Raw genomic sequence first — 26048 nt, forward strand, 5'->3', positions numbered from 1 at the left:
GATAATTAATCGTCTAACCGAAGGACATGCTTGTCAAACCATAAATTATTAAAGTAAACGAGCAACAAACTGCCCCCAAAAATTATTATTATATTTTATTTATAGCATTTTATTTTTAAATAGAGGATTTAAAATTTATAGAGTATTTGCTGACTTGGCAATGGCGTTGATAAAACGACACATACAGATAATATCAAATTTATTGCACTATTATTAATAAAATAATTATATAAAGATAACTATACTTTTTTGTTATTATTAATATATTAATCAGATATTAGAAACCGGCCTTTGTCGGCAATTATTTACTTTCCTCCACGTGTACAGTTCAACATAAGAGTTTTATTTACATTTTAAATATTTATAAATACAATATATTTTCAATAATTTTTATTTAAGAATCACTTCATATACTTATTTTAAACTATAAAAGTAAAAGAATACATAAATTATATACTTAATTATATTAGTTTTTTTTAAAAAAAAATTTTTTTCTTCGAATTGATATTTTTAAAAAGTATACTTATTATCCTTCAAAAAAAAAGTATACTTATTAAGTGAGAATAATTATATTTTAAATATAATAACAAAAAATTAAAAAAAATTATATAAAATTTTATAAAAAAAAAAAAAAAAAAATTACACATGATTTAAAAAAAATTATAAAAGTGGCCATTGATATAACCTAATAGATTCACACTTCTTGAGAAAGTCCCAAATTTGAATCCCCTATCCCAATATAAAAAAAAACATTAAAATCAATATAAAATAATGTAAAAAAAAAATTAAAAAAAAAATAAGAAAATTCTACAATACATCTCTTAAAATTGGTATATCGATGCACTCTTATATATTTTGGTATCTAAAAAATACTTAGTCTTTTTTTTTTTATGATCATATACATTATAGTTTAGACATCTGACAAATTTTAAAAAATTCGAAAAAGTTTAATACGTCGAAAACAGTGTTCAAAGAGCTTGTTGCACGCGTGACTTTTTTATTTTATACGCGTGTAAAATAAACGGTTTAAACATTGATTTCTATATTATAAATTATTCCAAATTTTTTAAAATTTTGCAGGATGTCTTAAATAACTAAAGTACACGATTATAAAAAATTAGATTAAAAAATTCTTGTAGATACCGAAGCAGTTAGGGGTTGTATTAGTACACCTATTTTAATGGAGTGTATTATAAGCTATTTAGAGTAATTTTATAAAATTATTTTAAAATTATTTTTTTTAAATATTAGATTGTGCTTATTATTTTTATTGGGATATGATTTTGTCCCGTGATGTACTTTCACGGAATGTATTCCGTGGTACATTAGAGGGGTCTCAGGGTACATTAAATGAGTGTCAGGTACATTTTTACTTTTTAACCCTAATTACCCCTAGATCAATCTCAGCCGTCAGATCAAATAACTCCCTCATCTGACGGCTGTCGTACATCACAGATTACAATCCGTGAAAGTACAATAACGGGACAAAATCATATCCCATATATTTTTATTTTATGAAGAGCAAATAGAAAAGCTCCCATCAAAACTTTAACCAAATAGTCAAGCAAAATAATAATAAAAAAAACTTAATAACCAAATCAAAAATAAATACTTTCCCTTTTTCTATTATTTTCTTTCAATAAAACATTATTTGTCCACCATTCACTCATTGACCATTTTACCCTTTTTTTTTTTTTTTTTTTAATTTCTCTTTTTTGTGAACTTTTTCAATAAAGACAAGAGTAGTAGTTGGGTTCCATGGCTGCGAAAAAATGTCACACCAAAATTATTACAAATATATATAATTTATTTTGGTATTAAAAATAATATTTTTTTATATATAATTTATGACTATTTGTAAAAAATTTTAAAAAATTATAATAATTTATAATACAGAAAATAACGTTCAAACAATTACTTACTACATGTATAAAAAAAAATTGCGTGCAATAAAATATTTAAACTTTATTTTCAGCATTATAAACTATTTAAAAAAATTTAAAAATTTACAGGTAACCTTAAATATTAACAATATACATGATAATAAAAAATTAGACTAAAAAACTATTATGTATATAATATACCAAAACAGATAAAAAAATCCATTGAAACATCCTTTTATATTGTGACATAGGGCTTGCGTTCAGCAAGTGAATTTCCATTCACATTGACTGACACACTTGAATATAGAAACGAGGTAATATTAGTATAAAATGTATATATGTATACATATATATATATACTATATGCATGCTATATTATGTAATTTGTATACTACCAACTCTAGTACGGTTGCGGTACGGAGCATTAGTACAATATATGATGTTAAAAGGGTATGACACTGTAACACTAGTATAGGATGAGTACAAAGTGCATGTGGTACAACACTCAGTGGTACTCGATGTACGATTCAGCCTAACCAACACTAGTACAAGACGAGTACTTAATGCATGTAGTAGAGGTTGTACTTCTGTTAAGAACATCCTTGATTCATTTGAAGTCTTGTAAATAGGTGTATGTGCACCTAGATACAAGTCGATAATATATTATATGCTTTATGTTTTTCTTACTAAGTCTGTTGACTCACAAACATTATTTGCATGTATAGGTAAATGAAAGGAGAAAGCTGAGCACCAGTGAACCCAAAGCTTGAGGATGATTCTACAGATCAAGATGGTTAAACTTGAAGTTAGGGGTGTGTAGAAAGTCATCCAATCCAATTTCAACCGACCAATCCAATCTCAACCGATCCAATAGAATCGGATATCCAATCATAATTGGATCGGATCGGATGCAAATTTTAAAAATCCAATTGGATCGGATCGGATGTTGGATGAGACATCCGATCCAATGGATAACCGATCCAATCCAATATCATCCAATGTCCATCCAATCATATTTAATAGTTATAATTTTATATATTTAATTATTTTATTGAATATTTTATATATTATTTTATTATCTATGTTAGATTATTAGGTTTTAAATTGTAACACCCTAACTAGCATAGGCGTATTACGTGATTTTTAAACATGCTGTGCAGCTCGTTGCTAATCAACGAGGTTTGTGGAAAACGTGATTAATTAAAATTTTTGCTTTTTAATTAAACTTATAAAATATTTATACAAAAGACTCGGGATCCCGATTACAAAATCATTTACAAAAGTTAACTGTTTATACAAAATAATTGTCGCCCAGCGACTAGTTACAAAAATAGCCTTGCTGTCCCGAGGATCGTACGCTCCAGGCTTAACCGCCCCGACATGTACAATCTTCACCGGCTCGCTCACGGTCCATCAGCTCTAGCCTTGCCTTTACCTACACATAAACATAGCACTGTGAGTCAACAGACTCAGTAAGAAAAGCATAATAATACTCATACATAAATCCCGGTCATGATCAGACGCCCATACCCCTGATCATAACTCTAACTGCCGTGTCCAACACGATACTGAGTCCCCCTAACTGCCGTGTCCAACACGGTACTGAGTTCTGAACGTTCATAGGGACGGTACTATTGACAAGTAACAGCCTGATCGGTCGAACCGGTCATACTCCGCCGGTCATACTCCGGCTGTACCGACGTGTTACGGTATCACTGATCGGTCGAGCCGGTCATACTCCGCCGCTTGGTCATACTCCGGCTGTGCGACGTGATACGTCAAATAGTACGGAACCACCAACCTAAGTGTCAGCCTGATCGGTCGAACCGGTCATACTCCGGCTGCTGGTCATACTCCAGCTTGTACCGACGTGACACAGTTGGATGGTTCGAAGCCAACATACATAACTAATGTAATCTAACAGGCTTCCTACATGCACGCTAAGCATGTAATCTACATATGCATACTGTTATACTAATCTTACCTGGATTCCGAATTCAAGTGTGCCGGTCAACCTGACTGGAACTATCTGCGCGGCGGATTACAGGCTCCTAAACCATAAAAATCACAACACTATAAGTGATACGCTAAATCACTTCCCGGGGACTTAAACTAGGAACTAAAAGTTTCCCTATCGATAAAAAGCATGGCAATACCCCCAAAAACATAAAATCGAGGAAAACTAGGGTTTCTGAATTTTTCCCAACCGGTAGACCGGTTGCCCAACCGGAATTCCGGTTCTGGGAAATTTCAGAACCCCATCCGGAATTCCGGATGCACAACCGGAATTCCAGTTCCTCGCAGGCAGAACTTCAAAAATTCACACAATGCTCAAACCAAAACTTCCAGACCTGTTCTATACATCCCCTAGAGCATTTCTAAAGCATCAAATCCACCCAGAATGTACAGAGATGAAAATCACCATTAAAGCCCAAGCTTTGAGTTCCAAACTCAAACTTGGTTAAAAACAACTAACATGCATCCAATCCATGATTCAAACTCATAAACAAGCATATAACAACTACAGAAACTAAAACCTAATTCATGCAAACACTACAGCCACCAAAACCTCAATTTTTCTTTGAAAACTCAAGCTTTTTAACAAGAAATCTATCCAACTAGAGCAAGAAACACTAGCATGCAATTCAACCTAATTAAACATACTTAAATCAACATTTTCAACACAGAAACAACAACAATAATTTACACCAGCAACAACATCAATTAATCCATGCATAACTCATAGTTTTCATCATTTTTTTTTCAAGAAAACAAAGGAAGGAAAGCTAGAGAGAACATACCACAACAAGAGTTCACAAATTTGACTAGAGAGAGCTTGAAAATCAAAGAAAACTCAGCCCTAGAATCCACACAACCAGCCGAGAGAGAGAGAGGAAAAGAGAGAGCCTTTTTGATTTTTTTTTTTTTCTATTTTTCTAAGTTTTGAATGAAAATGAAAATGAAATGCCACTTACTCCTATTTTACTTCAGCCAAAACATAATAAAATAAACATTTATTTTTCAATTATTAAGTCACAAAAGACAAACTAACAATGGGGCAAAATGACCATTTTGCCCCTTCACACTAAAATCACATAAATAACACTAAAGGGGTATTTTTGAGAAATTCTAAATTCCCGGCCAATCCCCACATTCTCAATGTCTAATAAACCGTCCCAAACTACTAACATACTAAATTGTGATTTTACTGAGCCAAACACCGAGTTCCAAAATACCGGGCACCGGAATGCAAAATTATGAAAACTACTACATGACATAAAAATGCATCTCTGAATTCAATAATAACAGTATAAATAATTATTTAAATAGCTATAAATAATTTTCATAATTAAACGTGATTAACTGCTAATTTCTAAATTAAACTAAGCGGTCTTTACATAAATTATGTTTTTTCATATATATATATATTTAATGAAATTAATAGTGGTTAAAATGGATTGGATTCATCCATGGAATCCATTGGATGGATCCAATCCAATCTAATAAAAAACCAGTTAAAGCATCCAATGGATGGAACCGATCCAATCCAATACATCCATTGGATCGGATCGGATCGGATGACTCAATTCAATTGGATTGGATCGGATAGAAAAATCCAATATCCAATAAATAATTGGATTGGATTGGATGGGTCCAAATCCATTGGATGTGATCCAATGAACACCCCTACTTGAAGTGTTTGGTTTTGGGACGACTTGAGCCTTCATTTTGTAATCGCGGAGTGACACTTTTGTGAATTGTATTTTGAATGATGTTGTAAACTTTTAAAACGGAATTTCGACTCCTTCGTATATTTGTATTTATAAAAGTTTAATGTTTAATTAAAATTTTTAATTTGGTACGATTTTCTAGAAAACTCATTGATTAGTAAAAGCGTGTGTTATAATTAGAAAATTATTGTAGCGGTCATATGCAAGTAAGATGTTATATTATATATTTATTTATAACTGAGAATTAAACTTAAGTATATAACCCATAAATAACTAAAAAAAATATAATTATTTACATCCTAAAACACAAAAATAGAGATGCACTTATGCATTCTAAAATTACATATAACTTTTATATAAAAAGTTAATTACATGGCTTCGAAAAGTAACAAAAAAGCAAAAACGTATCTCAACATTTGAGAGTGTTGAGATCTCTAACTCAACATCATTTTGGTAGGCATTATTTCAATTGAAGTATTGGACTTCTTCGTTCTCCAATAAAAATTCAAACTTAACTATGGTGCCGTTTGGTAACACTTTTGTTTTCTAATTTTTTAATCACAAAATGAAAGTAAAATTTTTGTTTTTAACAATTTTGCTTTTGAAAAACAAAAATGCGTTCTGTAACCACTTTTGTTTTTCAATTTTAAAAACCGAAAATAAAAGTGTATTCTGTAAAGTTCATATTCATTTTTATTTTTTGATTTTATTTACGTCGGGTCTAGCTCTGGGGTCAGATTTGAGTTTAAGTCAGAGGTCGGGTTCAGCGCCAGGACCGTGGGGGGATTTGGGTCCGGGTCATGATCGAAGTCCAAGATATTGATTAAGAAAAAAAACTGTTTAAAAAAAATATTGAAAGTGATTTTTTTTTTTTTGTTTTTAAAATTTTGATTCTCAATTAAAAAATTGAAAAAGTAAAAACAGTTTTATAGAACATGTTTTTGAAAAATATTTTCACTTTTTCAATTTTAAAAACAAAAAACTGATTAAAAAAGTGTTACCAAACGGCACCTATACTAGTCAAAACAAAGACCATAGATAATTAAATAAAGTAGCTTTCTTACTAATTTAGTTAAAGAAATTTGTTGAGATAATAAATTTACGAGTATTGTTATTGGGTACCGGTGGTATATAGTATTTTTTATAAGTAACACCTTACGATTGGTTAGCGATATTTTTTTAAAGTTATATGAGAGTCGTTACTTAATTACACTAATAGTGATATGATAAAAATAATTATATTAAACACAAGTACATATAGGAATTAGAAGGACATGGGAATAAATCCCAATGTAGATTTATTTCTCTAATAAATTAGGTTGGGTGTAATCACAACAATTAAAGTGTGGACCCATGATTTAAGCCTACGGATATATATACTCATAAGCAATAAATATTGAGTGTGTTGTGAGTCATGAACTTCTCATCCCTTAATCTATAAAAAAAAAATCATAATGTTTTAATTAAGAGTTTTGCTCCCGAACTATAATATATGTATTATTGTATCCTTTAAATTTTTTAGTCCGTTATAAATGGTATTTAAACTATTCACAATATTGTAAATTTGTCATTCTGTCAATTTTTATCACAGACAAACAAAATGATAATATAATTACTTAGTCAATTGTCACATAGTGCCATGTATATACTTTAACAATAAAAAGTAAAAATTAGGCATTATGAAAAAAATTATTAAATTAAAAATTAATTAATGATTAAAAAAACTACGTAAACTAAATTAAAAAAAATATATAATTTTTTAAATTTATTATGTGTGTAGCATTGACATGACACTGACGTACAAACTGGCTAAGCTGTCATGTCATCATTTTGTTTGCTACGTGTGACAAAACCTGAGAGAAGAGTTAATTTACAATACTGTGAATAGTTCATGGACTATTTTTAACGGGCTGAAAAGTTCAAGACACAATAATATATAAGTCATAGTTAAAGGGCAAAAAATCTTAAATAGTCATGTTTGTTAAATTAAAATATATAAAAGCTTTTGATGCGTCTCTCTAGGTTTCTCGAGGGTTTGAGTTTGTTGCCTTGCCATCACCGGTGGTGTTCTCCTTCTTCTCTGGCCATGGCTCACCGAATCTACTTTGGGTTTGGTTGTGGTCATGGTTGGGGGTTGTTGTAAGCTAGCTTATTTTTATTGAATTTGATCGATGAACACTTTTTATATGTAATGGACTATGTCCATTCTAAAATTTTACTTTTCTTAAAAAAATAATAAATTAAAATATTTGAGATTCAAAATAAAAATAATTCAATTTCAAAATTTATTTAAATAATTATTTAATCATAATTTATTTTGTATCATCTTTTATTAATATTCATTTTATTTTCTCTCCTCATTTAAATAAAACAAAATAAAATAAAATTACCAATTATTTAATATATATTTTTTTATTTATTCAAAATATAAAAATATTTCTATATTTCTAAAAGGCTAATTAGTAATTTTTCCCCCAAAACTTTGACATGTACCAAATCATGTCCTCTGAACTTTTTTGGCCGTTAAAAATTCCCCCTGAACTATTGAGATTGTTAGATTGAAGGACTTCTGTATAATTTTAATAAAAAAATTCTAACATGGATGAAAGTTGAATGGGCATGATTTAGTACATATCAAAGTTTGAGGGGCATGATTTGGTAGTATCAAAGTTTGAGGAGCATGATTTAGTACATAAACAATCACTTAAACAGTAAAATTGAATGAAATTAGACAAAAGTCCTTAAATTTAACAATCTCAATAGTTCGGGGGGAATTTTGAACGACCAAAAAAGTTCAGAGAGTACGATTTAGTACATGTCAAAGTTCAGGGGGAAAAATTACTAATTAGCCATTCTAAAATTATGAAACAAGAATTCTATGAACCCTTAATTAACCAAAATCCATAGGACTTAAGAGAAAATTATACATTAATAAATAAAATGAATCCTTTCAAATTAAGAAAATGAAAAGAAGAAAACACTTGTCCTACTTTAGGATTATAAGAAAATGACAATTGATCTCTAATGTTGTTCAATAACAAGGGGACATTTATAGGGCTTTGGAGGAAGTTGGATTTGAAACTTCTTTTTTTGAAAAAGTTGGATTGAAACTTGAAATTTAAGATTTGTTGTGGGACCAATTATTAGGAATAAAAAGAGTAAAACTTTCGGTTGATTTTGATATTAGAAGAGATAGTTGTGCCTTTAGTTATTTATAGTTATTTATTAGAGATGAAAGAAAATAAAAGAGCTTTAGCTATTTTCAATCTTCTCAAAAAAATACATCATACATCATTTATTTTTTTTAAGGATCAAAGATATATAAGAGAATTGTTGAAAGACACTAATGGTTATTGTGTTTTATTGTATTATCATTGGTATAATAAAATATCAAGTCTCACGTGATTTAATTATTAGCGGCATAAGTACTCAATGTTTGTAAAACTGTAATTTTTTTTTTCTAATTTTGTCAGTACAAACACTGTTATTTTCTTAAACATGCCACATATAAAGTCCAAATTCTAGATCATTAGGTCTAGATAGAAACATGTAGCATCAGTTGCTTCTAAATATTGCTTTAATAAATTCAAAACAGAGTCTGTATTGACAAAACTATCAGTCATACAAATATTGGTACTTATGCCGCTAAAAATAAACATTAGGTTTATGATGCTTATAAACTTAAAACTTTTGGTACTTATGTCGCTATTTACCCTTTTTAAAATTAATATTTATAGTTAAATTTGTTTAGCACCCATGAGTAATACTTATGTTGGTATAAAAAGTTATTAATTATATTAATGTGTAATAAAAAGTAAATAAAAAAAATAATATTTACTTATGTATTGTAGTGTACAATTTAGTTCATGCTATATTCTGCTAATTTTAATGTTTGTGCTAAATTTAATACAACTTTTAGCATGTGCCAAAAATTAAAAAATAAAATAAAAAAGGGTTGATTAGATTCTCTTCCAATATTTTGGTTTAACATTTTTACTTGTTACACCTTAATTAAAAACAATTAAAAAAAGTGGTGACAAAACTATCTTATTTTTTGACAATTCAAAAACACGTAAATAAATTAAAAAATTTCATTCGAATTTGTATATTTTTAAGAGAGTTTCGCCATCATTATTCCATTTTTTTTATTACCAATCAAACTACTTATTTGTTTTTGAACATCTTTTTTGAAATCTTCAGACAATATTGGTGATATGTAAAAAAAATAACTATGAAGATAAAATGTATTTAATATAGGTAATATCATTCCAAATTGAAATGTCAAAAATGAATTTGTAATAATATCCTTGACAAGCAAACACATTTGAAAAGCTCATCACTTTGTCACAATATTATATAGTAAAGAGAGGTTGACATTGAAGATAATATCCCTCAAGAAGAAAATACAGAAACAAAAACCCTGCAAAAGGAGGCAAAACCATGGTTTATCCCTTTTGAGTTTCATCCACAGCCATGTTGTTGTTCTCTGGCATTGTCTGCAATGGCACTCTTGTGGTCTTCTCTAGTTCTTGCTAGAAACACACATAAGAAAACTAGTGTAAACAACACAAATAGTAATAAAGGGTACAATTCAACAAAGCCATAATTCATCATCATCATACCTTATTCTTTTGGTTGTTTAGTTTTTCTTTGAGAATTTTCTGTAGCTGCCTTAGACTCTTCTCTTCATAAAATATAATTTTCTGCTCTTTAGTTGTATTCTCATTTGTCTTGAGAACCTCATTCTCACATACCCTGCTATTGTCATCTTCCATAATCATTTGAATGACAGCTTGTTTCTTGCTTGATGATTTTCGGGGTGTTGTTGAAATGGTTGGACGAGGAAATTGCCCAGAAAGTTTGGCAGCTGAGACCATTGATGATGGTGTTGACAAAGAAACTTTGGAATCTGCTTCTTCTTCTGATGATGATTCACCTTCAGTTATTTCATCATCCTCCTCAGATTCTTCTTCTTCTTCTGTGCTGTCTTCATCGCTCAACTCGTCTTCTTCCTCTTCTTCGGGTTCAACATCAGAAGATAGTTCTTTAGATTCTGATACAGATTCAAAATCGAACTTTCCATCGAAATCTTCGTCTGATACATGCATTTCAGGTCCACTGAGTGTCATACTGTGGGGCTTCACTTCAGCAATTTCAGCAACTACAGACTCAGATTCCAAATCTCGATTGGCATCATTTGACTCATCAAATGAAGACTCTTGAGCTTCAATTGAATCTTCCTTGGCAAGTGGGGCATCAATTACTTCTGTTGAATCCTCAAGTGATACTTTTTCTTCAATTGAATCTTCCTTGGCAAGTGGGGCATCAATTACTTCTGTTGAAAAACAATTAGTGTCAAAACTCCAATCCAAAAACAAACACATAAACATGATTATCAGAACTAATCTTAATTGCATAATCTTATTACCCTTTTCATCAATAGCCTCAACTTCAACATCCATAGTCTCATCAGATTGTTCAACCAAAGCCTTCACTTCTATCTCAACCAAACTATCCTTATCATTAGCTACTTCCTTTACCTCATTTGACACATTCAAATCTTGGGTTTTTTCTGAAACTTCTGATAAAGATTATTAACAAATATGTAAGAGACAAACATCATTATAGAACCCACTGAATCACAACATATATTTAGACAAGAAACTTAGATTTAGACATACCCTTTTCAATCTCAGCATCCATTTTCTCTGCAGCATCAGCCATCTCTTCAGAGAAATCCTTGGACTTTCGGCTAGAAGCAAGAGTCAAATTCTCCATGGTTTTCTCAAGTGTTCTAACCGAGCGCCTAGTGCTATAAGCTGCGGTTTTCTGCACCGAAATCTGATCCTTAACAGTGGAAGATGGAACCTTTCCACGAGTACTCCTAGCTGCAGGAGTAGCAACAGTTCCCCGTCGAGTTCGAGTCCCTGGCTGCAAGGTTTCGGGTTCTGGCAATACTGGTTTTCGGGTTCTTGTAGAGGTTCTGCAAGAAGTTTTGGGATCTGGTGACAAAAGAACCAAATCTTCATCAACCTGGGCATCATCAGATCTGGGTTGACTCAAGAACTCCTCTAATCCTTCAACCTAAAAAAAAATATTCATTTTCAACAAATCAGAAAAAAAGAGGAAAAATCCCAAACCCTAAAAAGAAAGAAACTTGATTGAAGAAATTGAAATAAATTACCAGTGGAAGAAGAGCTTGGAGAGCATCAGCCATGGCAATGTTGGTTTGATTAGCGGGGATTTTGTTCTTCTTGCACAGAGCTTGAAGCTCTCTCCTGTTGAGGGTGTGAAAATCCATGGCGATTAAATTCAAAACAAGCTGTTTTGATAAATTGTGTGATCTGAGAATGATTTGCAGAAAGAAATGTATTGGGAAAGTGTGATTGAGTAGAAAATGTAAGGTATTGGGTATATATATATATGGGTGTGTTGAGTGAGGTGAGGTTAGGGATGAAGAGGAGAAACGTTTCAGAAACCCTAGCCAGAAAATATGACCGTTGGAGCGCGAATTTGAAATTTGAATTCATTTTTTATAAATAATTAATTAATTTGTACAGGCTTTCTTCTTCTTGAATTGGGCTAAGTATGAGGCCCAATATGGCTATCTTGTTGGGCTTTACGTCAACCCAACTTGGTTTGTACCAAGGAAATTGTAGATATTTTTAAAAATACCCAAAAAATGTAAAAAAAAGAATTAATTTGCGGCATAAACACCTAAGTTTAATTCTCAGTTGCAGATAAATACCTAAGTTTAATTTTTAACGGTAATAATTTCTGAGTTATATTTATGAAACTTTCGTAGGTATCCGGCTGTTAAGTGTCAAGTCAATGATCACGTGATAGTCTCTTATTGGTCCAGATTATTAACGACCAGGTACTTACAAAAGTTCCAAAAATTTAATTTAAGTATTATTACCGTAAAAAAAACTTAAGTATTTATGTACAACTGATAATTAAACTTATGTATTTAGTCTTATTTTTTTCACAGTCGTGTACGTTGTAATTATATAAGACATTCTGTAAATTTTGAGACATTCAGGAAAATTTTACACGTCAAAAATATGGATCAACAATGTGTTGCTCGTGCGACTCTTTTATTTTATATGTGTGTATGAAATATACTATTTGAACAATATTTTCTATAGTACAAATTATTTCGAATTTCTTAAAATTTTATAGATTAGCTTAAATAATTACAACGTACATGACTATAAAAAAATAGACTAAAAAATTATCCTCAATCTCGAAACTGATAGGGCTGCAACATTGTACCTTTTTTAAAGGGGTGCATTGTAGAAGCACCCAAAAACTTATACAATTGAAAAAGAAAATTCTACAATGCACTTCCTAATGTGTACGTTGTAATTATTTAAGACAAGTTGAATTTTTTTGAGAAACTCAAAAAAATTTAACATGTAAAAAATAATCTATTGTAGCATGACTCTTATATTTTATATGCGTGTGAAATATATTTTTTGAACAATATTTTTTATATTATTAATTATTTTAAATTTCTTAAATTTTTCTAAGATATATTAATAATTATATCATGACTATAAAAAATAATTACAACGTACATGACTATAAAAAAATAGACTAAAAAATTATCCTCAATCTCGAAACTGATAGGGCTGCAACATTGTACCTTTTTTAAAGGGGTGCATTGTAGAAGCACCCAAAAACTTATACAAATGAAAAAGAAAATTCTACAATGCACTTCCTAATGTGTACGTTGTAATTATTTAAGAAAAGTTAAATTTTTTTGAGAAACTCAAAAAAATTTAACATGTAAAAAATAGTCTATTGTAGCATGACTCTTCTATTTAATATGTGTGTGAAATATATTTTTTGAACAATATTTTTTATATTATTAATTATTTTAAATTTCTTAAATTTTTCTAAGATATATTAATAATTATATCATACATCACTATAAAAAAAATGGACTTAAAAATGATCCTAAATGCTAAAATAAATGCATCGAAACAACATTTTTAAGGGTGCATGCATGAAAGTATCACAAAAAAAAAAAAAAAAAGGATTTCTAACTTAAAAAAATCTAATTGACAAAAAAACCCTTGAAGAGATCTATTTAAAAAGAGCATTGCTTGTTACATTATTTTATGATAGATTAAAATGTGATAAATATATTATTATGTGAATAATATATATTAAGTGTATGAGAAATGAATATGTAACCTATATATAATTTTATAACCTATATGTTGTAACTTGGAGAGGAGTTACAATTTATTGTCATTTGTAACTATTGTATTGATCACACATATTATTAATGTAATAAAATAGTTGTTACATAATTTGGTTTAAGGAATTCAAAATTATGATAATATAGTTGTTACAAAATGAATTAATACTCATTTATGGAAGAGAAATGAGGTGGTATTTAAGAGTGATCACCTAAACACTATATAAAAGAATCTAGTGTGCTCATTGAGATGAGAAGTTTCTATCAACAAAACACTTTGCTAGCAACCCTAAAAGGCTTGATAATTCCCAAAGCTATTTTCATAAGAGTTTCTGTGCTTAGAGATAGGGAAAAATAAACTTTTGGACGAAGTTTTGTTCAATTCATGGTAATCCCCATTAATCTACACTCAAGATTTTTCAGTGAGTGTATACATATATATTTTTCTTTTGTTATATACATACATATATTATATTACATGTATATAGTGTGTGTATATATGTGTGTATTATGACATATATTTAATCAATCACTTTTATTGTCATTTTATTATTTTTATAATTGAGTTGTATACATCTTACTTTATCTTCCATTGTAATAAAATCTCTAACATTGCTATTAGTCACTAAAGTACCCAACACCATCTATAAGTGATGCCTTACAATTGATTACTAATATTCTCTAAAAATTATTTTCTTAAGTTATATGAAACTAGATACTTAATTATACTAATAATAATATTACACTGAAGATAGATGACACTTTACGATTATTTAGCGGTATTCTCTAAAAAATTATTTTCTTAAGTTATATGAGATCCGTTACTTTTTTTTTTTTTTTGAAGAAAAAGTGTTCTTTATTAAGAGGAGCTATCGCTCATGAGAATGGATAACAACTCTAGGGGAACACTATTAATTGAGAACATACATTCAGCGAAAGTAATAGAGTGGCGGGCAACAAAGTGCGCGGCACGGTTCGCAGAACGCTTAACGAAAAACAAAGAAACATTTGACAAACTTTTTAGCAAAGTTTTACAATCCTCCACAACCAGACCGAAACTAGAATTGAAGCATGCAGTATGACACATGGCTTCAACGCAGACCAAACTATCCGTCTCTACTGCAGCGTCCGTGTACCCGTGGTCCTTGAGCCAGCTAAGGACCTCTCTTATACCAATGATTTCAGCCAACTCAGGGGAGACTTTGTCGAAGTTCACACCAGCAAAAGCCGAGAGCAGATCTCCACCCGAGTCCCTCACCACACAACCAAATCCATGTTTTGAATCACGATCGAATATAGCCGCATCTACGTTAAGCTTGATGCCTGTTAACGGTTTTTTCCAAAGCTCCGAACCATCACCATCTTTGAGGGGTGACTGTAAAGGAATGTTTCCTTTACCTTGAGCTTTAACATATTGATCAAGACTTGAGAAAGCAAAAGCAACTACATCACTAACATTTCGAACACGGTCCTTCCAGATTAGATCATTTCTAGCCGACCATAGTGCCCAACAAAGCATGACTATTCGGATAAACTTGTCATTGTCCTTACTGTGTGCATTGAAGGACATCCATTGCAGAAGAGAATTATTGTTTCGGCTGGCATCTGCAACAGCAGCTTCTTCCCAGCAAGAGCTTGCAAATTGGCATGTCACAAATAGGTGTATTTCAGTTTCAGCATAGATACCACACAAGGGGCAAGCACTATCTGTCAACACCTTCTTAATGCATAAATTTACCCTTGTAGCTAGACAATTAGAGACCGCCCTCCAAATCAAATCTTTGGCCTTGGGAGGCACCTTGAGAGACCACAATTTCTTCCAAAAGATGCTTTCGGTTAAGTTCAGAGAAGGAGCTTTATTGTCTTGGATCATTTTATAAGCACTACTGACAGAATAAGTCCCATCTTTTTCACCAAACCAGTACCAATAATCATCCTCGGTCGATTGGTTGATTTGAATCCCCAAAATGATCGCAGCATCAACAGGAGAGAATAAATCTCTAACCACTTCGACATCCCAGTTGCGGCTATGTATTTGGAACAAGCTGTTAACAGTAAAGTTTTCAAGGCCAGGGACAACCGGTATAGGGGAGGCTCTATCAAGTGTTGGTAGCCACGGGACAGAGGTGATTCCCACAGAGAGACCAGATCCGATACCTTTCCTCAACCCCAGCTTAACTGTGTCTTTAGCAGCATAAATGCTACTCCAAATAAAGCTTGGGTTGGATCCCAATTCAGCAGATAAGAAGTCACTCTGAGAATAGTATCTTGCTTTAAACACCTTGCTGACCAAAGAGTCTTGTCTAAACATGAGTCTCCAACCTTGCTTTCCTAGCATGGCAAGATTAAAATCTCTCAAATTTCTAAATCCCATGCCACCCTCAGCTTTATTCCTTGTCATTCTATCCCAGTTCATCCAAACAATCCCACTTCCATTGCTGTTGGATTTGTTTGATTTCCACCAGAAGCTAGCCATTAGTCTCTCAAGTTCTTTACAAGTGCCGATCGGGAAAAGGAAAACATTCATTGCGTATGAAGGGAGAGATTGAACCACATATTTAATGAGGACCTCCTTACCCGCCCGAGATAGAAATTTGCCTTCCCAACTGGTGATTCGCTTTCTCATCCTTTCTTTAAGGAACCCCAAAACAACATTTTTATTCCTACCAACAATACTCGGGAGACCCAAGTAAAGACTATCTGCCCCAGCTTCTTGAACTTGCATCAAACTACAAATTCGTCTCCTTATGTCCACCCTTGTATTTGAACTAAAGAAAGCAGACGATTTATGGAGATTAACCTTCTGCCCCGAAGCTTCTTCAAAGGTGCGCAAGAGAGTAAGAACACGATTTGCTTCCTCCTCAGAAGCTTTGCAGTACACATAGCTATCGTCGGCAAAAAGCAGATGAGATATAGGAGGTGCACTACGGGCAACCTTGCATCCCGTGATGAGTTTTGTAGCTTCAGCATGTTTGATGAGTGATGAAAGTCCCTCAGCGCACACAATAAATAAGTAGGGAGACAAAGGACAGCCTTGACGAATACCTCTCGTGGGAAAGATAGGCCCCAGCTTCTGACCACTGTTAATTACATGATAACGGACAGACTTGACACATCCAAGAGTTAAACCAATCCAACGATCGCTAAAACCCATAGCGCGAAGAACCGCTTCCAAAAATCCCCACTCAACTCGATCATAGGCTTTACTCATATCCAATTTTAAAGCCATATAACCTTGTCTTCCATTTGTTTTCCTTTTTAAGTAGTGCATAACTTCGAAATCCACCATAACATTATCAGAAATCAACCTACCTGATACAAAGGCGTTCTGAGTTTCAGAGATTGCAATGTCAAGTATTCCCTTCATACGGTTAGCCACAACCTTGGAAGCTATCTTATAAAGCACATTACATAGGGAAATTGGCCGCATATCACTCATCTGGGTGGGATTCTTCTTCTTCGGAATCAAGACTATATGAGTATCATTAAGGCCATCCGGGATCACCCCAGTATCAAAGAAAACTCGAACAAATTCAATCACGTCGTGGCTCACAATATCCCAATGTTTTTGGTAAAAACCCGGTGTCATTCCATCTGGGCCTGGAGATTTGTCGGGATGCATTTGAAACAATGCATGTCTAACTTCCTCTTCAGAAATAGGCACCAACAATTCTTCATTTTGTTCTTGAGTGACAACAGGACGAACTCTATTCAGAATTGAACCAAGGTCTATATTAGACGTTTGGAACAAATCTCGGAAATAATCTATGATGACAGTGTCCAACCCCGAGTCCCAAGCAACCCAACGGCCTCCATTGTCTTTGAGTTGAGAAATACTATTATTCCGCTTCCTTGAACTTGCCACAGAATGGAAATATTTAGTATTTTTGTCTCCCGAGTTGAGCCAGTATTGCTTAGACCGTTGTTTCCAAAAAGCTTCCCTTTGAGCTAAAGCTTCGGTGAGATTGTCTTTCCCTTCTTGGTGTTGTTTTAGTGACATCGGATCTTTGCCCCACTTTGAATTGCTAATCTGCCTCTTACATTGATCAATTCTCTTCCGAAAGTTACCAGTAATCTCTCTACCCCACTTTCCCAACACCTCCCCACACCTGAGAATTTTTTCTTGAATACTGACCAAACCCGATCCCTCCCAGCACCCTTCCACCAGTTGTTTACATAGAGGCTCACGGAGCCATGCATTTTCAAAGCGAAAGGAAACAAAAGAATAAGCAGGGGACACACCTTTGAGAGTTAAGAGAATAGGGCAATGGTCGGAGGTGGAGATCTCTAAGTTGTGTAGAATCGCTTGAGGGAACGTTGATATCCATTCGTGAGACACCAAGGCTTTATCAAGACGTTCTTCAATCCAATTAGCACTATTCCGACCTTTCTCCCAAGTAAAAGGATACCCCACAAGAGGTAAGTCGATCAAGTTGCAATCAGCCATAGCTTCAAGAAAGCCTTCAATAAGACGATCCGGATATTTCCTTCCTCCTCGTTTTTCAGTTTGGGAGCCCAAGTTATTCCAATCCCCCATAAGACACCACGGCAAGGTACTGTCGTTTTTAATGGAACGAGGAGATCCCAAGTTCTGAAACGGAGCTCGCGGTTTGGCTCACCGTAAACCCCCCGTGAAACGCCATTGAACACTGTGTTGAGCTTGAATAGTTGCATCAATATGATTAAAAGAGTACCCCTGTATAGCCACATCAAACGTGTCCCTCCAAAATAAAGCCAGGCCACCACTATGCCCACGAGCCTCAACCACAAAACAATTATCAAAGCCCAATTGGACTCTAATAAATTCCATACTATTTTTATTACACAAAGTTTCACAAAGAAATAACAAATTGGGCTTCTTTTGGAACACAAGGTCCGCTAAGAATTGTTTGGCCCGCGGGTTCCCAAGCCCACGGCAATTCCAACTTAAGCAACTCATGGCTCTTGGCGGGCCTGGGTACCAGAGCCCACCAAAGACCCATTTTTTGGGGTCCCAACATTGTCTTGATCCATTACCTCCATGATATCACTGTACTCGTTTTCAATTGAGTCCGTGAAGCCCACTTCAATGCCAGGTCTCCTTCTTTTGGAATCAAACACAGTAGTCAAAGTAGAATTAAAGAAGCTTCCTTTTTTAGTAACATTGAGAATCTGATCATTTTTGGAATTATTCTCATTGACCATATTGATATCCTCATTTTGTGCCTTTTTATTTGGTGTATCCGAAACATGAAGTCTGCTAACTAATTCCCCCATTAACTCCTGATTTCCAGGGATCAATATTGCATTATGGTTCGAATTGATTGCATGGAGATTCTGATCAGCTTCCTCCCTTGTCACCGCCCCTGACCGAAGCCATTGTGCCCCAAAGGTTGATTGTCGTCGTTGTGTTGTCGCCTTCAGTTCCAAACCGTAAGGCTTTTCTTGCAGGTGTAAAGGTTTCAAGAAAAGTCTGGGACAGAACCTTTCCGCAGGCCCGATGATTTCGCAAATGAAACAAAATGTTGGTAATCTTTCATACTTGAAATTAACCCAGTACCAAGAGGAGTCGTCATTGCTGATTTTCATTCTTCTTTTAATCGGTTTCTCAACATTTATCGTAACTCGAACTCGCAAGTAATCCCTCCAAACGCCCACAAAATTATTCGGATCCGACTCAATGAAAGAGCCAATGTAGTTTCCTAAGGCCTTAACAACACTGAGAGTCATATTTCCAGATCGTAGATCGTGGAGTTGAACCCACATATCAACATGCTTGATCTCAACCGACCTAGGATTCTCTCCCTCCTTCAGCCTAGTGAAGATGAATGGCTTCCTATCGTACGTCCATGGACTTCCATCGATGACCCTCTGTATGTCGATTTCATGATAAAATTGGAAAAGGAACAAATTAGGATTAAGTTCTTTGACATACATACCCATCCCCGGCTGCCAAAGAAAGGCCATCATGTTTTGAAATACATTGAAATCAGAGACTCGGCCTGTCAGTAGTTTTCCTACCAAACACCACCTTGTATCAATCGCCACATCTTCAATCCTGTGTTCCGTCACCCTGAGCACTTCTGCTTCCTCATCCTCTAACACAACAGCATTGCCTTGAACTTCCATGCCTCTGCCAATACTGCTACTCGACGCCATGGGAACAAGATTAACCAAAAACAAAAATTAACAAAAAAACTCTCCAAACCAGAGAGACAGCCAACGTATCACTGGATACGACTTTTACCGCAATCACATACTTAATTTTTCATGTATTTTAAGAATAATATGATATATGAGATAGTTAGTTAATATAGATCCGTTACTTAATTACACTAATAATAATATGACGTTGAAAAAAATGCTAAACACCAATAATACTTTTTAACATTTCTCATTTTTTTTTTTTTTAAAAAAAAAAACTAAAAAAACTTAACTGAACATAAAACATAGAAACTATAGAAAGAACCAAAGCCAAAAAAAAAACATGCGAAAAAATCGGGTAATCGAGTTGCCGTGTACATTTTTCCCGACTAAGCTGGATTCTTCCTCACACGACAAAATCATCTAACTTTAATCTAATCCAAATTTAATCCAAATCCAATTACATTAATTACTCAATCAACCCATCATTATATAATATATATATAATAATCCATTTTCATCTCTTTCTTTTTCATATGTAAGAACAAAAGAACAAAGAACCCAATCAAAAATGGATGACTTGTCATACCAGTCCGGCTACGGCAACACCTTCTCATCGGAAGCTCTTCCGGGCTCACTTCCGGCGACTCAGAACAGCCCACTTCTCTGTCCTAATTCCCTTTACGCCGAACAAATTTCCGGTACATCTTTCACTTCTCCTCGAAATCTTAATCTCCGCAGGTATGTACACATATATAAATAAATACCCAATTCAATTTCATAATAAAAATCGAATCTTTTTCGTTTTCTTCTTCTGATTCGTTCATTCTTCGATTTGGGGTGTTTTGTTTTTTGATTTTAGTTGGCTTTATCGGATCAAACCTTCGGTTACCCATGAACCCTTTAAACCTCGGATTAAGGGTAAGAGTTTTCTGTTGAGTGAGTTTAATCAGTGTAATAGCTCTGCTACTCCTACACAGTTGAGATGGAAGCCAATTGATATTCCTTCTTCTCCAACTGATTTCATTGATGGGTTGTTCACTGTTTGTGGTGCTGGAAGCTCTTTTCTTCGCCATGGTTTTGCTATCCACATGTATGATCATTTGCTTTACACTTTTATATTCTGTTCTGTTCAAAATGTACTCTTTTTAGTTCAAATTTATGTGAAAATACTATTGAATTGTTGTTTAGGAGATATGATAGGGTGAATAGTCTTAGGCCTATTAAAATCTGAACTATGACATGTACTATTTCATCCTTGAACTTTTTAGACCGTTAGAAAATTCCTCCGAACTATTAAGATTGTTCGATTCGAGGATTTCTGTGTAATTTTATTCAATTTTACTAATTCGGTAATTATTCGTGTACTAAATTGTTCCCTCGAACTTTAGTATGTACAAATTGTGGTCACGAATTTTGAAATGTACCAAATCGTGCTCTTGAACCTTGACTTGGTAACTGTTCGAGGGCACAATTTAGTATATGTAAAGTTCAGGGGATAAAAATTAAATATTATATGCTTCTTGTTGAAATGTTTTTGAAAAAGGTTTATCTATCTTACTATTGATCATTTATCAAATTGTATGATGATTTGCTTACTATGTTATATTCTGTGTTCTGTTTTGTTGGGTCCCATTTTTGAAACAAAAGTAGTTGGATTTTGGATTAAAATAATGCCCATGTTCAAAATGGACTCTTTTTAATTCAAAATTTAATTGAAATACTGCTCAAAAATGTTGTTTAGGAGATATGATAATGTGAGTAGTTTTATTGTTGAGATAGAGATGAAGCTTTTTCTTTTTCAAATGTTCTTCATTGCAAAATACTCAAAGGCTTTATGTGGTTTTCGATAACAGATATTATCCTGTTACTGTTTGTAGGTATACTGCCAATAAATCAATGGAAAATTCTGCCTTTTGTAGTGCTGATGGTGATTTCTTAGTTGTTCCACAAAAAGGAAGTGAGTGACTGTTGTGATCTGAGTAGCTTTAGGATCTGAAATTTGTTTTAGCAATTCAGTTTCTGGTCTCAATTTAAGGACATCACTTGTTTGCTGAACTGAACTAGTCTCTCTTTGATTTGTTCTTAGCTTTAGATGATGATCAAATTCAACAGGGTATTCTTGATCTTATAATCCGTATAATAATCATCGTAGACTGTTGATGTGACTAATTCTTGAAAATTAAGAGACCCGTTGGCTAGAGATTTCTTGTAAAAACACTAGCCTCGCTCAGTTTATAACGAGAATATTTCAAATAGACATCTACAGGAATTAGCTTATCAACCCCCCGAACAATACTATACGAATCGGTACTGAACATCCCTCCTGTTATTGTACAAGCTTCCATAGCAATAACATAGTTTGGTTCTGGCATTTATTCGTATAATCTCACTAAAGGAGCCATGAAGCTGAACAATTTTTTGCAAATTCAGCAGAGAATTTTCCTGGTATATTTATTTATTCTTTTGCTTTGTAGGGCTATGGATCACTACAGAATGTGGTAGGTTGCAAGTTTCTCCTGGCGAAATTGCAATTTTACCACAAGGATTTCGCTTTTCGGTTGATCTTCCCGACGGTCCATCTCGTGGTTATGTAGCTGAGATCTTTGGTACCCATTTTCAACTTCCTGATCTTGGACCAATAGGTACCTAAGTTTCATTGTTCTTATTCCAAATTTGTAGACCAATGGACTATCATCTGTAATAAGTTAATAAGTGAAGGAAACTAATAACTTTGATATTGCAGGAGCTAATGGTCTTGCTGCCCCAAGGGATTTCCTTGCTCCCACTGCATGGTTTGACGAAAGTCACCGTCCAGGCTACACAATTGTACAAAAATTTGGCGGTGAGCTTTTCACGGCAAAACAAGATTTTTCTCCCTTTAATGTAGTTGCCTGGCATGGGAATTACGTTCCATATAAGGTATGTTTCGAAACTCTATCTTATCGCTTGTTTCACATGCATTTTCGGTTTAAGTTGATTACGATACTGAATGTTATCTTGTTTGCTTGTATTTGCAGTATGATCTAAGTAAGTTCTGCCCTTACAATACCGTTTTATTTGATCACAGCGATCCGTCTATAAACACAGGTATACAGAATGCTTTACAATAACATATTTTCGTAGTTTGTAATACAAATTCAGTTCACCTTTCACTGATTGTGTAATTTTATGGTTCAGTATTGACAGCACCAACCGACAAACCGGGTGTTGCTTTGCTTGATTTTGTCATTTTCCCTCCTCGATGGTTGGTTGCAGAACACACATTTCGACCTCCATATTATCATCGCAACTGCATGAGTGAATTTATGGGCCTTATTCATGGTGGATATGAGGTAAACTTTTACCAAAATTAGATATGAACTTCTACATGTTTCTTATGATTTTGAGCCGAAATGGGGTTAGTAGAAGGGAAAGTTAGACCCTTTTCGAGAAAGTAAAATAAATCAAAGTATTATGGATTCCCGGTGCTGTGTTTGTGCGGTTTTGGCAAACAAATCAAGGGTTTTCTCATACACAAGCGAGAAAATAAAGTGAAATGAAATAACTATTATTAGATCGAAATAAAGACTTTCTTTTTAGGAAGGAAATCGAATGAAATTGAGTTCTTGTTTTTCTTTCAGGCAAAAGCTGATGGATTTCTCCCGGGTGGTTCAAGCCTCCATAGCTGTATGACACCTCATGGTCCGGATACCAAAACTTACGAGGTAACATTCCCAATGCTATCTTTCTTTTAATTTGACTTGGTATGCAAGGTTTTTCTCCAATGCTATATGACACTAAAAACAATGCATGAAACTGCTTCTTTTGTTTACTTTGTGTTCTTTCATAATAATGAATGATTGAGTTAATCATTTGGAAATAATTATGAAGAAAGGTGTTATAGCGCTAGTTTCCCGAAAAGGGGTGTTTTGTTATAATCCATAACCCTAAACCGAAAGAGTAAGAGTAAAAGCATGTTGTTGGGGTTGTCCCAAGTTCGATTCCCCATACCCTCAAAATTTGAGGCCACTCGGGCAGGACTCCTGCATCGATATAGCACTGGTCCATGGGATTAAGTCAAGGGGTATGCAAGCTGACCCGAACACCCATGGACATGGATACCGAAATATAACAAGTTAGAAACACATTAGAAATGATCAACTCAGATTAAGTACTCAACTGGGAATCTGCTGTCATGAACAGGCTACCATTGCTCGGGGAAACGAGGCAGGTCCGTTCAGAATCAAGGACACCATGGCATTCATGTTTGAATCGTGTTTAATCCCGCGAGTGTGCTCGTGGGCGCTAGAGTCTCCATTCATGGATCATGATTATTACCAGTGTTGGATTGGATTGAGATCACATTTTAAGAGAGAAGGAAAAGATGGTGATGAGAGAAATGACATCCATTGATTGTAAGGCTGAACAATGAGACTTTGTGATAAGTTAGTTAATTAGTTACATGGCATTGTCAATATTGTCTTATATGTACATATATAATACAATAAAAATCTATGTATAAATGTGAACAAAGTTCTGAAAAGATAAATAAATTGTTCATGTATATATGTTTGAATTATGTTGTTTGACATCATAACAAACAAAATTTTGTAAAAAAACAAATATTGTTTTCTATTCAAAAACAATTGTTTCTCACATTATTTTTTTTCATTGGTTTTTTTATCATCATTTTTACTTTCTGCCTCGCAGAGTTTCATATCGTTTTTTTTTATTCGAAGTTAGGGGTTCAAGTTTGAGGCCGAGGCTGAGGGGTTTGAGTTGGGTTTGGGGTTCGTGCCTAGGTCTAGGGTTTGAGCCCGAATTGGGTTCGAGGTTGGATTTAGGTTTGTGTCAACGTGGTGTTATTCAAGTATTTTGTTTATGTAAAGAAAAAATAAATCTAAAAATTACTTTTAAAAAATATTAAGGGTGTGTTTGGAAGTAACTGTGTAATTACTAGGTAGGGTAATTACTAGGGTGGTAATTACACAGTTTAGTAATTACACTATATTTTAAAATGTAAGGTGTGTTTGGATATGAGGTGGTAATTACATATGAATTTCTAATATCTTGTTTGGCAAAATAGTTAGTAACTACATGGGAAAATAATATTTTTTAGTAGCTAATGTTTAATATGGAAAGTTTTTAGTAATTACATAGTGTAATTACATCCAATTCTCATGGGGGGCCATGAGAATTGGAGAGTGTAATTGGAACCCCTCAATTACATCTAATTACACAGTTACAGTGTAATTACATGGTCAGACAAACATGTCAAATTGTGTAATTACTTCTAATTACACACAAATCCAATTACATTGTGGCTTTCCAAACGCACCCTAACCGATCCCATCTTGTGCTTTTTGAAAACTAAAAAAAATATTTGTATAATGTAAATGTTTTCCAAAAAAGAAAAAATATATATGAATTGGACCAATGATAGAGCGACAAAATAATTTGAGTGATCTAGTGAGAACCATAATAAATGTCTCTAGAGCTCTTATAAATTTGTAAAAATTCCTAAAAAATAATGATCATTTATTTTTCATTGTCTCTCCACCTAAGAACTGTCCAATAATTATTAGGTGTTGGGTCTAAACATAGTAAATAAAAGTTACATAGGAGTAGTACAATAATATAATGGGTTTGGTGGACAATTACTGAGTTTGGTGGACAATTACTAAGTTTGGTAGATAAATATTTACACATAATATGTAACTATATAGCTATACATAAAAGTTGTTATATTTTCACTTAAAAATATTCATGAAGTTATATGAATCATAACAAAAAGAGAGAATTCTTTAGGTGTGTACTTGTAATTTAGATTTTTTTTCATTTTTTTTTATAGAGAAGTACTCTGATATTATTACTAGGTTATTCTTTTATAAACATGTTAACTCAATACAATCCAAGAAAAGAGTATTGGAAAGCCATGAATAGGTTATTAGATACTTAAAGGGCACAATTAAAGTGGGATTAATGTATCATGCTCTCTAGACATATCAAAACATTGAGGGATTTGCATATACATTGCCTACTTTCTCTTAATAGAAGAAAATTGCACTAATTAGAAAGTGCAATTACAACCAGTATTATAAGAATATTTTTATTTTAGGA

At 33.3% G+C, this 26048-nt stretch overlaps 2 protein-coding genes across 3 annotated transcripts; one reads left to right on the top strand and one right to left on the bottom strand.

The window, feature by feature from the left end:
• Positions 1-9937: 9937 nt before the first annotated feature.
• LOC115697791 (uncharacterized) lies at positions 9938-12118 on the bottom strand. Of its 2 annotated transcripts, none has more exons than XM_030624916.2 (5): positions 11799-12118; positions 11296-11698; positions 11043-11195; positions 10237-10880; positions 9938-10146 (listed from the first exon to the last, which is right to left on the bottom strand). In XM_030624916.2, exons 1-5 carry the CDS (start codon positions 11913-11915, stop codon positions 10060-10062), a joined length of 1404 nt encoding a protein of 467 aa, XP_030480776.2. In that variant the 5' UTR covers positions 11916-12118; the 3' UTR covers positions 9938-10059. The 2 variants fall into 2 exon arrangements, with proteins under 2 accessions (XP_030480776.2, XP_030480775.2); XM_030624915.2 differs by having other exon boundaries at positions 10237-10949.
• Positions 12119-20277: 8159 nt separating this feature from the next.
• LOC115698105 (homogentisate 1,2-dioxygenase) lies at positions 20278-24504 on the top strand. The gene is made up of 9 exons (XM_030625278.2): positions 20278-20687; positions 20809-21039; positions 21827-21906; positions 22424-22591; positions 22693-22868; positions 22967-23036; positions 23127-23281; positions 23570-23653; positions 24132-24504. The coding sequence occupies exons 1-9, from the start codon at positions 20518-20520 to the stop codon at positions 24339-24341; spliced, it is 1344 nt and encodes a 447-aa protein (XP_030481138.2). The 5' UTR covers positions 20278-20517; the 3' UTR covers positions 24342-24504.
• The last annotated feature ends 1544 nt before the right edge of the window (positions 24505-26048 follow it).

Source organism: Cannabis sativa, chromosome 7 (genome assembly GCF_029168945.1).
Source record: "Cannabis sativa cultivar Pink pepper isolate KNU-18-1 chromosome 7, ASM2916894v1, whole genome shotgun sequence".
Lineage (NCBI taxonomy): Eukaryota > Viridiplantae > Streptophyta > Magnoliopsida > Rosales > Cannabaceae > Cannabis > Cannabis sativa.